This window comes from Chlorocebus sabaeus, chromosome 7 (assembly GCF_047675955.1).
Source record: "Chlorocebus sabaeus isolate Y175 chromosome 7, mChlSab1.0.hap1, whole genome shotgun sequence".
NCBI classification, from domain to species: Eukaryota; Metazoa; Chordata; class Mammalia; order Primates; family Cercopithecidae; genus Chlorocebus; species Chlorocebus sabaeus.
Genome location: NC_132910.1, coordinates 78,748,381 through 78,763,534, shown reverse-complemented (window position 1 = coordinate 78,763,534; position 15,154 = coordinate 78,748,381). Strand labels below are relative to the sequence as shown.

At 35.7% G+C, this 15,154-nt stretch overlaps 1 protein-coding gene across 1 annotated transcript in view; it reads right to left on the bottom strand.

Annotated features, from left to right (window-relative positions):
* Window positions 1–1,204: 1,204 nt before the first annotated feature.
* Window positions 1,205–15,154, bottom strand: part of SLC25A31 (solute carrier family 25 member 31) — a 35,211-nt gene continuing 21,261 nt past the window's right edge. Inside the window, exons 3-6 of the mRNA XM_007999756.3 lie at window positions 11,504–11,621; window positions 8,668–8,822; window positions 7,102–7,227; window positions 1,205–2,104 (exon numbers count right to left, since the gene is read on the bottom strand). Coding sequence (XP_007997947.1) covers window positions 1,916–2,104; window positions 7,102–7,227; window positions 8,668–8,822; window positions 11,504–11,621 — 588 coding nt within the window. The 3' untranslated portion in view covers window positions 1,205–1,915. The remainder of the gene's footprint in view (window positions 2,105–7,101; window positions 7,228–8,667; window positions 8,823–11,503; window positions 11,622–15,154) is intronic.

The window sequence follows — 15,154 nt, the reverse complement described above, 5'->3', positions numbered from 1 at the left end:
GCCTCTTACTACCCAGACAATGTGTTATTTTCATTCCCCCCTCCACTTTCTCTAGCATAATGAGAAAACAATGTAAAATTCATCAAAATAAATGTAGTTTCAGTAAGTATAAATGACTATCAACTTAAAAGGTCATCTTGTTTTATGGAGGGTGTATTTTAATAAATTAAGAGAATGAAGCTCTGAGTATGGAATTTTAGGTATTATTTGGGGAGATAGTTTTAGGGCAGGAAATTAAAAATCCTATCTAATAAGACACTGTAAAAGATGCAGTACTCCAGCTCTCTTCCACAGAAAAAAAAAAGATGCAGCACTAGTCATTTATGATAAAAATTGTACATATTTTAAATATATTTTTATTCATTTTCCAATGTTGATTTTAAAAAATAATTTCCTTATATAATCACGTTATGATTTTGCTCATTATAAACTATCTCTCATTAATAACAGTTTAATGTAGTTTATACAGTTTTAGCTCTGTCCAGGCTACTAACTAATTATTTTTACTTTTTGTTCTAACTATACATCTTTTAGGCTGCAAAGAATAGCAATTTGTCTAGCAATTGAGCGATTAAATTCCTCTTTGCCCTCTATCCATGCCAATTCAGGGTTTCGAGCCTTTTTTCCTCTATGCATGCCTCTGTACAAATTGAAAACTTTTATATTATCTTACTCTTTATATGGGAAACTATTCTTCATATTTGGTTATTTTAACCATCTTTCTTTGAACCATTTGATAGTGTAGAAGGAAAGGAAACTATTTTCTATTTTGTTCCTATAACTCCGTTATGTTGACCACTGCAAGAAATGATGTTTAGAGTTTGATGTTTTTCTTCTTAAGTGATAACACCAATATATTTAAAAGTGTGGTCTGTATTATTGTCCTTGAAATACACTGTCCCTGTACACGATGAATTTCACCCACCCCATTTTGCCCATTCACAGCCTCACAAAATCTGTCTATAGTTTATCCCCACTAGCTTAACATCCCTTTACTCATTAGAACATAAAAAACTTGGGGATTTCAAACACACTGTATTCTACAACAGCTCTGAAAAACGAGACAAACTCCCGTACAAAACCTTGGAATGCTGTTTATATCTATCCATTGAGAAATATCTTTCTCTTTAGTTAAGCCAGTTCTGACAAAAATTTTGCTATCCTCTGCTTACTAATAAAGTCAGAGTCAGGGAAAAAAAGATTTTAACAGTTTTAAACTTCCTTTATTGCCAACAAAATATACAAACTAATTTTCAAGAGGATATTTTTTGTTCTAAGATATATTCACACTAGCAAGATTTTATTTATTTTAAAGATAAACATTAGCAGATAAGCCATTTTTATTTTCCAGTTTCAGTTTTATAATGTCACTAAAGTCATTATCAAATTTTAAATGATCACATCTATAATCAAAGGCTGATACTATAAATATTGTACACAGTAATAACAGCTGTCTTAGAAGAGAGATAGAACAAAGCTTATTTGTGCCTAGAGATATGACGACATCTATTGATAAGCTTTTAAGAAATATGTCATACCATATGACTTTAAAAGATGGGAAAACAGGTATACTAAATGAATAGCAATTTAAAAGAAGATACTTTCATTTCTTAGATTTCAGCATTATACGTTTTAATTTTTAATCATAAAAAGAATTTTAAACTAACAAAATATACTACCTATAATAAATGAAATATCACACTAAAATGTGTTTGAGTCTAAGTGGGAAGAAAATCCACATTTATCTGATTTTTAGTATTTAAATCCTTGAAAAAATATATGCTTTATTGCAGAACTAACACTTTAACAAAATACAGACAATAACAACACACTATCAAAATGTATTCAAATGGCAGCTATGTAATTTGTATGTTAAACAAGTTAAATCCATGTATTTCTTAATTTACTCTCCCAATTACCTACCACCAATATCGATATGAAAGAATTCTTTAATTTTATCATATAATACCAACACCAAAGCACCCCCTGTACCACGAAGAACATTGGAGAAAGCGCCACGAAAAAAGGAATTGATTCCCTCATGTTGGTATATCTTCACAAAGCAGTCTAAGGTTCCTTTATATTGCCGTTTAGCCTCACCACTCTATATAAAGAAAGACAAAGGGTTTTCTATTATCTGAATATCTTTTATCTTAAGATAATCTTCTATTAGCACTAAGGATAGATAAGATAAATACTGTGTTGAGTAGCACTGTGTTAATAGGCATATATGACTACTGTCCCTAGTGGTTAGAGAACATTCATACTTTTCAGGCACACTTGAAAACTGACCATACATTAGGTGTAACAAATGTCAAAGGATGTCATCACATAGACCACGATTTATCCTCTCACTACACTGCAATCAACTGAGAAATCAATAGCAAAATAGAAAAATGCCATATGGGCTAGGCACGGTGGCTCATACCTGTAATCTCAGCACTTTGGGAGGCCGAGGCAGGAAGATCGCTTGAGCCCAAGCGTTTGAGACCACCCTGGGCAATATGGGGGCAAAATGCCATCTCAACAAAAAATACAAAAAATTAGCTGGGTGTGCTGGCACATGCCTGTGGTCCCAGCTACCCGGGAGGCTGAAGTGGGAGGATCACCTGAGCCTGGGAAGTCAAAGTTGCAGTGAGCCATGATCACATCATTGCACTCTGGCCTGGGCGACAGGGTAAGACCCTGTCTCAAAAAAAAAAAAAAAAAAAAAAAAAAGAAATCATACGTTGGGATGTTAAGAAAAACATTTATTCTTAGAAAACAATGAAAACCAAATGATAACTGCAAAACTCCTTACCTAAATTTTAAAGATGCAGCTTGAGTGGTAATTTATAAGGAAATTAATGACCTTGAAATATCAGAAAAGGCTGAAAGTTAATGAGCAACCTAAACATTTTTAGACAAAGTATAAAGCTAAAGAAAGTAAAAACAAGAAAATAACTGGCAGAAATAAAGGAAATAGAAAACACACACAACTTGGCCGGGCACGGTGGCTCAAGCCTGTAATCCCAACACTTTGGGAGGCCGAGACGGGCAGATCACGAGGTCAGGAGATCGAGACCATCCTGGCTAACATGGTGAAACCCCGTCTCTACTAAAAAACACAAAAAATTAGCCGGGCGAGGTGGCGGGCGCCTGCAGTCCCAGCTACTCAGGAGGCTGAGGCAGGAGAATGGCATGAACCCGGGATGCGGAGCTTGCAGTGAGCTGAGATCCGGCCACTGCACTCCAGCCTGGGTGACAGAGCAAGACTCCGTCTCAAAAAAAAAAAAAAAAAGGAAAACACACACAACAACACAAAAAAAGTCCAAAGTTAGGTCTTTGAAATACTTTGCTGACAAAGTTTGGAAATATTGTTTGAGGAGAAAATGCCCCAAGATTATCAGAAATGGCAACAGTAACAAAAATGCAGATGATCCAGAAATTTAAGAGCAAGATGATATTATAAAAACTTCATAATTATTTTTAAGTCATAAGAAATGGATGAATTCCTAGAAAAGTATAATTTACCAACAGAGTACAAAAGAACTGGAATACTACAGTTGTTAAAAATTCAATCAGTTGTTGAAAATCTTCTCATAAAGAAAACCACATGTCCAAATGGCTTTACATGTAAGTTCTGCTAAACATTCAATGAACATTTAATTCCAATTTTACAGGAATTATTCTAGAGAAGAGAAAAAGTGGGATGACTCCTCAACATATTTTATGAGGCTCGCACAGCCTTGCTACCGAAGTCAAACTAGAGCAATACAAGAAGGAAAAATACAAGCCAGTGTCATTGAAACATGAATGCAAAAATCCTGAACAAAACCCAGCAATCAAATCTAGCAAGGGCTACAGAATACAATACTTACAAACTGGGTTTATCCCAGGCATACAAGATTTAGCTCTAGAAAACAGATTAATTTAACACAATCTGTAAACATATTAAAAGAAAAAAAGGTTTAATCATCTCAGCAGATATAAAAAGAATATGACCGCCATTCGTAATTAAAAACTGTTGTAATTCAGGAACAGAAAGGAACTGTCATTACATGATAAAGGATAATAACCAAAACCCCCCACAGTTAATATTAAATTATGTAACACTGAAGTCATTTTCTGTATGATTAGGAACAAGATAAGGTTGCCAGTTACTACTTTGTAAATATAACACTGAATCCAGGGTCTCAGTGAGTACAGAAAGGCAAGAAAGAGAAATAAAAGGTGTAAGAATTGATAAGGAAGGAAGAAAACCCTGATATTAGTTGCAGATTATATGCCTGTTCGTATAAATAAAAACTTGGAAGGTATGTACATACACACTCGTGTTTGTATTACGGTTAACAAAGTTGTGGGATATAAAATGAAAATATAAAAATTAAGTAGTACTGTTATAGGCTGAACTGTTAAAATCATATATTGAAGTCCTAATAACCCCCAGTACCTCAGAATGTGACTGTATTTGGAGATAGGGTCTTTAAAGGTAATTAGAATTAAATGAGATCACACGAGTGAACCCTAAGCCAATATGACTGTCCTTATAAAAAGGGGAACAGGCCAGACGCGGTGGTTCAGGCCTGTAATCCTAGCACTTTGGGAGGCCGAGGCGGGTGGACTGGCCGCCAGTGAGCCAAGATTGCACCACTGCACTCCAGACTCGGCGACAGAGTGAGACTCCATCTCCAAAAAAAAAAAAAAAAAAAAAAAAAGAAAAAAACGGAGGAACAGAGGAGGAAGAACCCTGTGAAAACACAGGAAGAAGATAGCCATTTATAAGACGAGAGAGGTCTTCAGAGGAAACCAAGTCTGCTGACATGTTGATCTCAGACTTGTAGCCTTCAGAACTGTGAGAAAATAAATTTGTTGTTTAAGCAAACCACTTTTGTGGATGATACCAGCCCTAGCAAACTAATACACACACACACACATATAAGACATCATATTCCCACTTTCTTTTCCCTGTACTATTGAGAGATTAGGTTGCAGACATCATGCCCTTTATCCTTAAACACTCAAGTGCATATTTTCTTTTTTTTTTTTTTTTGAGACACAGTCTCGCTCTGTTGCCCAGCCTGGAGTGCAGTGGTGCCATCTCAGCTCACTACAAGCTCTACCTCCTGGTTCACACCATTCTCCTGCCTCAGCCTCCAGAGTAGCTGGGACTACAGGCACCTGCCACCACGCCCAGCTAATTTTTTGCATTTTTAATAGAAGACGGGGTTTCACTATGTTAGCCAGGATGGTCTCAATCTCCTGACCTCATGATCTGCCCGCCTCAGCCTCCCAAAGTGTTGGGATTACAGGCGTGAGTGCATATTTTCTAAATATTAGGCTCGAGTGCGTATTTTCTAAATATTAGGATATTTTCTTACATATCCAAAGTACAGTTATCAAATTCAGGAAATTTAATACCATTGACCCAATCTATAGTCTACATGCATATTAATTTTCCATTTTAAAAAGTTTCTCAATGTGCTAAATTAGAACTAACTATAGAAAGAGAAGAAACACAGACATAAATGGAATAACTAAGTATTATCCTGAAATGAAGTAACAGGTTAGTTTTATCCTGCCAGATTGCTTACTGGTCCTTCCAGGACCATTCTGTAGTCAATAAAAATGAGGATAATGATAGTAACTACACCTCAGTGTTTTGAGAATTTAATGAGTAAAAGTATAGAATTCTCAGGACAGTATAAAGCATATAATAAGCACAATATTACTATTCTAGTTTTCTGACCTCATTATTTTCACTTGCCCTCATAAAACTTATGACCTGGCTATACTGAACTACTTCTCAAGCCATATTTCTGTGTACGATTTTCCCCCATGCTTAGAATGTTCTCTCACTGACTGAAGTAAGCCTACTCACTGAGATTTAGCTCTCTAAGAGACCACGTCTGATCATTTTAAGCGTCTGGGCAACCCTCCTCTATGTATTCCTGGAACCTACATACATTTGTATTTAAACCATTAACTGTTGTCTTCAATATTAGACTATGAATTTGGGTGCAGATTTTGTCTTTTTCTTTCACCAGAGCGTAGCATAGATAAAGCATGCAAATATTTGCTGAATGAATGAATGCAATAAGTACAGGTTGGTATCCCTTATTTGAAATGCTTGGAACTAGAAGTTTTTTGAATTTTTTCAGATTTTGAAATATTTGCTTTGTATACTTACCAGCTGAGCATCTGAAATCCGAAAAGCTCCAATGGGCATTTCCCTTGAGCATCATGTTGGTGCTCAAAACATTTTGATTTTTGGGGTGTTCTGGATTTAGGATTTTCAGATTTGGGATGGTCAACTGGTAATAACAATAGAGATCAAATTCATCAAAAATTTGGTTTAGGGATTTATATTTAGAACATAAACCATTACAAACAAGTTTTTGTCCTTGGAGTCAAAATTATTTACTTTCTTAAAAATATATTACAATAAACAATGAAATATTTCAATGGCTCATGACTGGGCTCATTCTACTTAATATAATATTTCAGTTAAGATAGACATACTCGGCTGGGCGCGGTGGCTCAAGCCTGTAATCCCAGCATTTTGGGAGGACGAGACGGGCGGATTACTAGGTCAGGAGATCAAGACCATCCTGGCTAACACGGTGAAACCCCGTCTCTACTAAAAAACACAAAAAACTAGCCGGGCGAGGTGGCGGGTGCCTGTAGTCCCAGCTACTCGGGAGGCTGAGGCAGGAGAATGGCGTAAACCCGGGAGGCGGAGCTTGCAGTGAGCTGAGATCCGGCCACTGCACTCCAGCCTGGGCGACAGAGCCAGACTCCGTCTCAAAAAAAAAAAAAAAAAAAAAAAAAAGATAGACATACTCATCCAATTGCTGCCATAACCCTCTACCTTCCAAGCAATATATGCTACAGGAATAGTAGGCATTTCTGTTTTGATGGTAGGTGAGGAAGAAGCTTTGCTGGCTGATGGTTATTTTAGGATAGGAAAGAATATAAGACAGAATACATCATGTATTTATTTTAGCTAAGTAAAACAAATGATCTATGCCTTTCAGCCAAAATTTCTCTTAAATTTGACTATACCCAAATATCAGAGATATTAAAAACTCAACTAAGCTTAGAAACAATAACATAAAATACCTGCATCATCATACGTCTTCTAACTGTGTCAAAGGGATAAGAAAGTATTCCAGAGCATGTAGTCACAACTTGAGCAATGAAAAAGGAGACAAGAAATGGAGTTTTCTTTGACTTTGGTAATAAACCCTAGAAAAGAAAAATGTACCAAGTAACTATCCAAATTTCTAAAATATCTTAAATTCGTAAGTTAAAGGATAATTTTTATAAATACATGAAAGAGGGTCCAATTATACTTAAAATGCAATAAAAAAGCTGGATTTAATAGCAGCAGATCAACAAAAAGTAGATTGCCACACATGACTATATTTCAAAAGTATATTTCAAAAATATAAAGCATATTTGCCATGATAAGAATTTGTTACTAATGCACATAAAACTAGGGAAGATAGCAGACATTGACAAGAAAGTTCTTCCATGGCTCTTCCTTGTGGGGTTGAAAAAAAGTGAAAAAAATGCTTGCTTTAATCATCAACACATATTTGACGAGCAGCTTTAAAACTTTAAGCTAGTGGAAAAACGTTCCTAAATTTCACTACTGCAGGTGATAACAAAGAAAACTAGAGACAGAGTATGCACATAACATTTTTTGTGTTTAAATAAATGTATGAGATCCTGTAATTTTCATTAACATAGCAGTCTAAAAAATACACTAAAAACTGATCTGTCCAGATTTCATTACTTCCTTTTGGAAGCATTATAATGTAGGCATCAAGAACATGGGTTTTTTTGCTTGCCTTTAACAAGTAAATTACTTACCATTCCTAGGCTATTTACTTAGCAATTCCTAGGCTATTTATCTTTAAACAAAGGGGGGATTTTATTTTTTTATTATTTATTTTAAACTAGAAATATCTTTCTTTTTTTTTTTTTTTTATTTCAATAGGTTTTTGGGGAACAGGTAGTGTTTTGGTTACATGGGTAAGTTCTTTACTGGTGAGTTCTGAGATTTAAGATGTAAAGTACTTAAAAAAGATTCCTAGAACTAAGTAATAGCTAAAAATTGGTAGCCATTATTACAATTTTTCTTTTTCCTACCACATGGAAGTGTTCTTAAAATCTGAAATGAAAAGGTAAATTGCAGAACAACCTGGAGAATACAACACAGAATCTAACAGTATCCAGGAGATAACCAAGCTACAGTAGCATTTATTTAATTAATTTGCTTTGCCTACTTCTCAAAATGACAACATTTGATTATTTGCATATAAAAAGTGATAATAGGGTAAATATGAAATCAGAAAAACTGCTAGAAGATGTCTTTCCATATACTAATGATTTGATTATGATGTAAGCTTAATTAGCATGTTTTTCATTTGCAATGTGATGTATAGTGAAAACATCTCAAAAACTTAGATACATGCTTTATAACTAAAGTCAGATCCACACTGCAGTTATAATTTAATTAGGTTATGGCAAAATCATGATTAAGCAGAATTTCATGTCTCTCTTATTTCATCACTGATTTTTATTTTTATAATTAAAAGTAACATATCTGCTGAAAACATTACTAATTAAATAAATGGAAACCATATATGTAATATGTCCAAGTTAAAGCCCCCAGATTACCTTAACTGTGTCATAAGCTCCAAAATAAGAGGCTCGGTACACAATGATGCCCTGTACTGAAACACCAAACCCTTGGTATAAACCAGCAATTCCATCTGATTTTGCTATTTTCATAATACAGTCACCTAAACCCTTGAATTGTCGCTCTTCAGGACCTAAAATAAAGCCATTTAAAATTTATTAGCAACATTATATATCCAATAAACACTTTAATCAAAATAAACCTTCACAGATCTAAATGGTCTGAAATTTCCACTTACAAATCTAACAAAGAAGGCACAAATCAAAATCCTCCCATTCTTTTACAGATAATCAAGATTTCAAGTAATATCTCAAAAGAAATTATGGAAAATATTAATCTCTCATGAAAACAATTTACTTCAAACAACCTGCCTTAAAGCATTTTATTAAAGTTACCAGAAGTTACTAATTGAAGTTCAGAAAATAATTTGAAATGGGCCAGGTGAGATGGTTCATGCCTGTAATTCCAGCACTTTGGGAGGCCGAGGCAGAAGGACTGCTTGAGGCCAGGAGTTCAAGACCAGCCTGGGCAACATAGTGAGACCCTGCCACTACAAAAAATAAAAAATGTTAGCCAGGAGGCTGTTAGGTGATCACTTGAGACTAGGAGTTGGAGGTTTCACTGAGCTATGATTGTATTCCAGCCTAGGCAACAGAGTAAGACCCTGTCTCTATTAAAACAAAACAAAACAAAGAAACACTTAGAAATGAAAAACTCAACAGGGCACTGTGGCTCACATCTGTAATCCCAGCACTTTGGGAGGCCGAGGTGGGTGGGTGGATCACGAGGTCAGGAGTTCAAGACCAGCCTGGCCAAGATGGTGAAACCCTGTCTCAACTAAAAATACAAAAATTAGCCGGGTATGGTGGTGGGCGCCTGTAATCCCTACCCAGAGGCTAAGGCAGGAGAACTGCTTGAACCTGGGAGGCAGAGGCTGTAGTGAGCTGAGATCATGCCACTGTACTCCAGCCTGGGTGACAGAACGAGACTCTGTCTCAAAAAAAAAGAAAAAAAAAAAAAAAAAAGAAATGAAAAACTCTGGGACTGTTGAAAAGCAAAAAGATAAAGCTAAAAACTTGTAAGGATAGTTTAAGATAGTTAACATTTCACATGAAGGGGTCATATTTTTCTAGTATTTTCTGGTTTTATTTTTCTTTTCCCTTGACCAAGAATTCCTTGACAATATTTTAAAACTATTATACATGTACAATGTAATCTTCTAAAAATAAACTAAAACCTCCTGATTTGAAAGAGAAAATAAAACTATGGGACTTAAAGCAAGATAATATTGAGTTATTTTACCTTTATTAATAAAAATAAAATTTCAACTTCCAGTTAAATAGATGAAACTCACATTTTTATTTTTGCTCAAACTGCCGCCCCTTCTGAGACATTTTCTGATCACTTATTGAAAATTGGTATCACTCTCTTCTAACTTTTTTCCCTAGCATTTAACATTAAGTGACAATATATTTTAGTCATTTATTCATTTATTATTACTTGTATCCTCTACTAGACTCTTAGGTACACGAGGCGTGAGCTCTATGTCTTATATAGGGGGTGGGGTGTGAATATGTGTGCATATATATACATATACACACTCACACACACCCTGTATCTGCAGGCACCCTGTAATCCAGAAGGCACTCAATATTTGTTGAATGAATCTCTGTACCCTGAAGAAACTCTATTACATTAACAATAATGAAATAAAACAGGTTTAAAGCCAGATAGTCCAAGAAGAGAACATGACAGAACGAAATCCACAAAATTTTGCCAGATGGAGAGAATAGGGAGGAGTGGTAACTCACCAAATAGAGCAGAAAAAGCTGAACCTATTTTCTTACAGAGGAAGATATTGTTGGGAAGCAAGCCATTTGATCACAATAACCTCAGAAAGACTTAGAAATCAGAGGAACTAACTACTACTTCCAGGATGAAAGCAAAGGAGCAGGGAGATGCTCAATATCCGCAACCTCACCCTGAGCAGCCAAATGACTTACTGTGCTGCCACCCACAGAACTGAACACAAGGTTCCACATTTAACTGGGCCAGTTGTGTGATCTCTGCAAACACTCAAACACTGCAAAAAGACTCACATAAAGATATTTTACTGTGAAATATAAGATCATCAGGGATAGAAAGAAACTAAAAAGAAAAAACATATACTAAAGGATCCAGGGTAAGGAAATTGGTATCTTAAGAGCAACATTAGAAACTAGAAGTCAGGGTAATTTTTCATAATTGTGAAGGAAAATAATTTTAAACTCAGACTTTTATATATGTCTTACCCTTTTTGAGAGGGTAAGACAAATACATTTTTTTAGATATGTAAGAGATTATTTTATTTTTTTCACTCTTTCTCAAAAAGTTACCAATAACATACTCTTCCAAAAAAAAAAAAAAAGGGTGTAATAACAAAGAAGGGAAGATGTGATATTTAAGTAAGGATAGAGGCAAAGGGACTCCCTGGGATGAGATTTGTGCATCTATCCTAGAAAGGAGCCATAGCTGAGACAGGACTAACTGCATGGAAAAAAATCTAGGAAGGGTTTTCTAGGAAGAAAAATGGGACTAAGTTATAAGCAGTTTTTAACACTCACTTTTTTGTTACAACAGGCTTTCCCTCCTTCCCTTTTTTAAGGGAAAAGCAGCAAGTAATATACTTTAGGCCCTATGCCTCTACCATTTGGTTGAGAAAAAAGTTTGTAGACTTTATCTGGTAACACAATCATAGCACAATTAATGATAATAAATAACACATGGTTCCAAATGCAAAGAAGGGAAAAGTTAGTATTTCTAAAAATCTCATACCTTTTCCAATATCAACACCTAATCGGGTTCGGGCAAAATCTAGAGGATATACTACACATAAGGATGTTGCTCCAGCAGCTCCACCAGAAGCCAGGTTTGCCAAAAACCACCTCCAGAACTGAAACATATTAATTTAAAAGTGATTATTAAACCACAGAATCTAACTGTTTAAGATACCTGGTAAATTCTTGTTTTTATAAATGTTAAAACAACAGGTTTATAAGCTACTTTTATAAAGTAAACATCTATAATAATGCATACCATGCTATCCAAAATATTTTCTCTTCACAGCCACGAAGCCTTTGTTTCATGCAGTCTGGAAGACACAGTTTAGATGCTGACATACTGAAATTCCAGGATATTTTAATGTTCTCCAGCAAAGCAGCCCAAATTAGCAAAATAGGTCGCATAATCAACTCTTTACACTGCATACTCTTTTTTATTAATAGCTACATACATTCTTAATAATAGTGCTTGCTATGATTATAATATCAGGCACATATGGAGGCTTTAGTTGTGCCCTTTTACTGGGAAGGGTACAGTAAGTAGTAGTATGGCAAAAAACTGCAGTTACTTTTTGCACCAACCTAAAATACTTCATAATGCCCCAACTTCACTTTGTAATTTAAATAGAATTAAATTTGAATAGCTCAAAAATATATATTTAATTATGTTCAGATGACAACATGGAAATTGGCAGACATCAATCATAACGTAGTTGTATGGAATTTAAGTTGGCCTCACTGGTCTACTAGTTCACATGAGCTATTGAAGAAGTATAATTATTTTTGATCTACATTTAAAATGTGCCCTCCCCAGGCTCAGCAAGATGCTTTTCAACATCTAGTGCTTATGGGAGAAGAAAGGAGTATCTGAATTGGAGCTGTTATGAAAAATCCAGGATATGAGGACACTGCAAGCATTAAATACATTAAAGTGAATAATATTCTAGTCACGCTCAATTTCTTGCTTTATTTTCTGGCTTTTATTTCTAACAATAAAGTGTCAGACAGCTTTGCAATTTTCAATGTTCTCTAGTCCTGGAATGCCCTTCCTTTTTTAAATGAAAAAACAGTTATTGCTTCATGCTCTAATTCAAGTTCCACTTCTCTCATGAAATATCTGATCTCCAACCCATCTATTGAAATTGTATATGATAATATCTTTTTCCCATAAATATTTCATCTCCGTCAGAGAATTAAAGTTGAATCCCACGACCAATACGTAAAACGTATTAACATGTTATAGACTCTTATTTTTTTTTGAGATGGAGTCTTGCTCTGTTGCCCAGGCTGGAGTACAGTGGGGCAATCTCGGCTCACTGCAGAGACTCTTATTTTTTAAATAGCACTTACAACCATTTTCTACTTTCAATTTATAATTATTTGTGTACATTTATACTCCTACAGACTATAAATTTCCTTTTTTTCTTTCTTTTTTTTTTTTTGAGACAGACTCTTGCTCTGTCACCCAGGCTGGAGTGCAGTGGCGCGATCTCGGCTCACTGCAAGCTTCGCCTCCGGGGTTCACACCATTCTTCTGCCTCAGCCTCCCAAGTAGCTGAGATTACAGGTGCCCGCCACCACACCCGGCTAATTTTTTATATATATATTTTTAGTACAGACGGGGTTTCACCGTGTTAGCCAGGATGGTCTCCATCTCCTGACCTCGTGATCTGCCCACCTAGGCTTCCCAAATTGCTGGGATTACAGGTGTGAGCCACCACGCCCAGCCCAGACTATAAATTTCTTGAGGTCAGCATTATTTTCCCTTAACAGCTTTACTAAGCATAATTCACACATCATAAAATTCACCTATGTAAAGCATACAATTCAATTGTTACTATATTCACAGAGTTGTGCAACCATCACCACAGTTTAGAATATTTTCATCCCACCAAAAAGAAACCCCAGGCCTGTTATAAGTCACTCCACATCCTTTCTACCTCCCTCAGTCCTAGGCAACCATTAAATTACTTTTTGTCTCTAATTATTTGCTTACTTGGACATTTCGTATAAATGGAATCACACAAGACACACTCTTTTGTGACTGGTTTCCTTCATTTAGCATAATGTTTTCAAGGTTCATCCATGTAGCAGTATGTATTAATACTTCATTCCTTTTTATTGCCAAATAATATTCTATTTTAGGAACATTATCTACTCATCAGCTGATGAACATCAGGGTTGTTTCCATTTGTTTGAGGCCAAGATTCTTAATTCTCTGTTTATTTCACAGAGCAAGTCATGAGGTCTTGCCCAGAGATATATATTAAATAAGTATTTGTTTAATAAAGCATACCGGTAATGCCACTTACTCTTCCCAGACTCCCATGGATCTTTTTAAGCAACACTCATCAGTTTTATTGTATAGGCAGCATGTCTCATCAAACAGAAATAATTAGATCAGGAGATTGCATCTGACACAAGGGTAGTCAATCCACAGTGTAGCAGATGATTGGTAACCTGGTAGAAAAAGATGAGCTGGGCCAGAGCCTCTTTCTTGGGAACTGAACTTTAAAGATTCAATACTAGTTATCAATAAGGACAGAAAAGGAAAAGTTAATGTCTTAGACTTTTTGGAGACTGTTTAAAGCTATAGATCCTCTCCTAAGAAAAATCACACATGTATAAACATATATTTTTAGAGTGTGGGGTATTCTGGAAGCATTCATGGATCCCAGGTTAAGAACCTCTGACTTTAGAAAGGCCAAAAAGCATTACTATGATACAAATATTGAATTTAAAGGAATAAGAAAATATCAGTAAGTAAAAAAAGTAGGCAATAGTGAGAAAACAGAGCAAACATACACACGAAAAGCAGGTAGAGAGAAAGACCAGGTGACTTGGGAGAGAAAGATGAGAGTATAGTTTGGTCCATAGAGGTGCCTGTAGTTGAAATTCAAGTGCCACTGTATCATTACAATAAATCCTCTTTTTCCTGAGGTAATCTGAGTCAATCTCTGCTTCTGAAAACCAAGCACGTCAACCAAACAAGATATGTGGCATAAAGATTTATAAAGTAGACAAGTTCTACTTAATCTTTTTTTCTTTCTTGATAAGAAAGAAGGCAGATCAATGATTTTTGGGGTGGATAATCGTGTACTTTATCATTCAAACCAGGACACTTCTGAAAGAGAAAGTGGGAGCTATGAAAAAACGACAGGGGCAGGCACAACATGTATAAACAGTATGGCCAATCTATGTAGTGATGGTAAGGAGGATAGAAATAGAGGGAGAAAGGCAGTAAGAATCTGCTCATGCTGAGTGATGATCCTGCATTTATGTAACAAAACCTATCCCTCCACAAGTAAGATTGAAAATAAAACAGACCCATAAGAGGTAGTATGTATATAAGTATAAATGAGTTTTGGTTGTTGTAAGTTAGTAATTTAAAGTATTACTATATTGGTGTTTTTTTTTCTTTCCCTCAGGCTGGAGTGTAGTGGTGCAATCTGCGCACACTGCAAGATCCGCCCCCCGGGTTCACGCCATTCTCCTGCCTCAACCTCCCGAGTAGCTGGGACTACAGGCGCCCGTCACCACGCCTGGCTAATTTTTTGTATTTTTAGTAGAGATGGGGTTTCACTGTGTTAACCAGGATGGTCTTGATCTCCTGACCTTGTGATCTGCCCTCCTCGGCCTCCCAAAG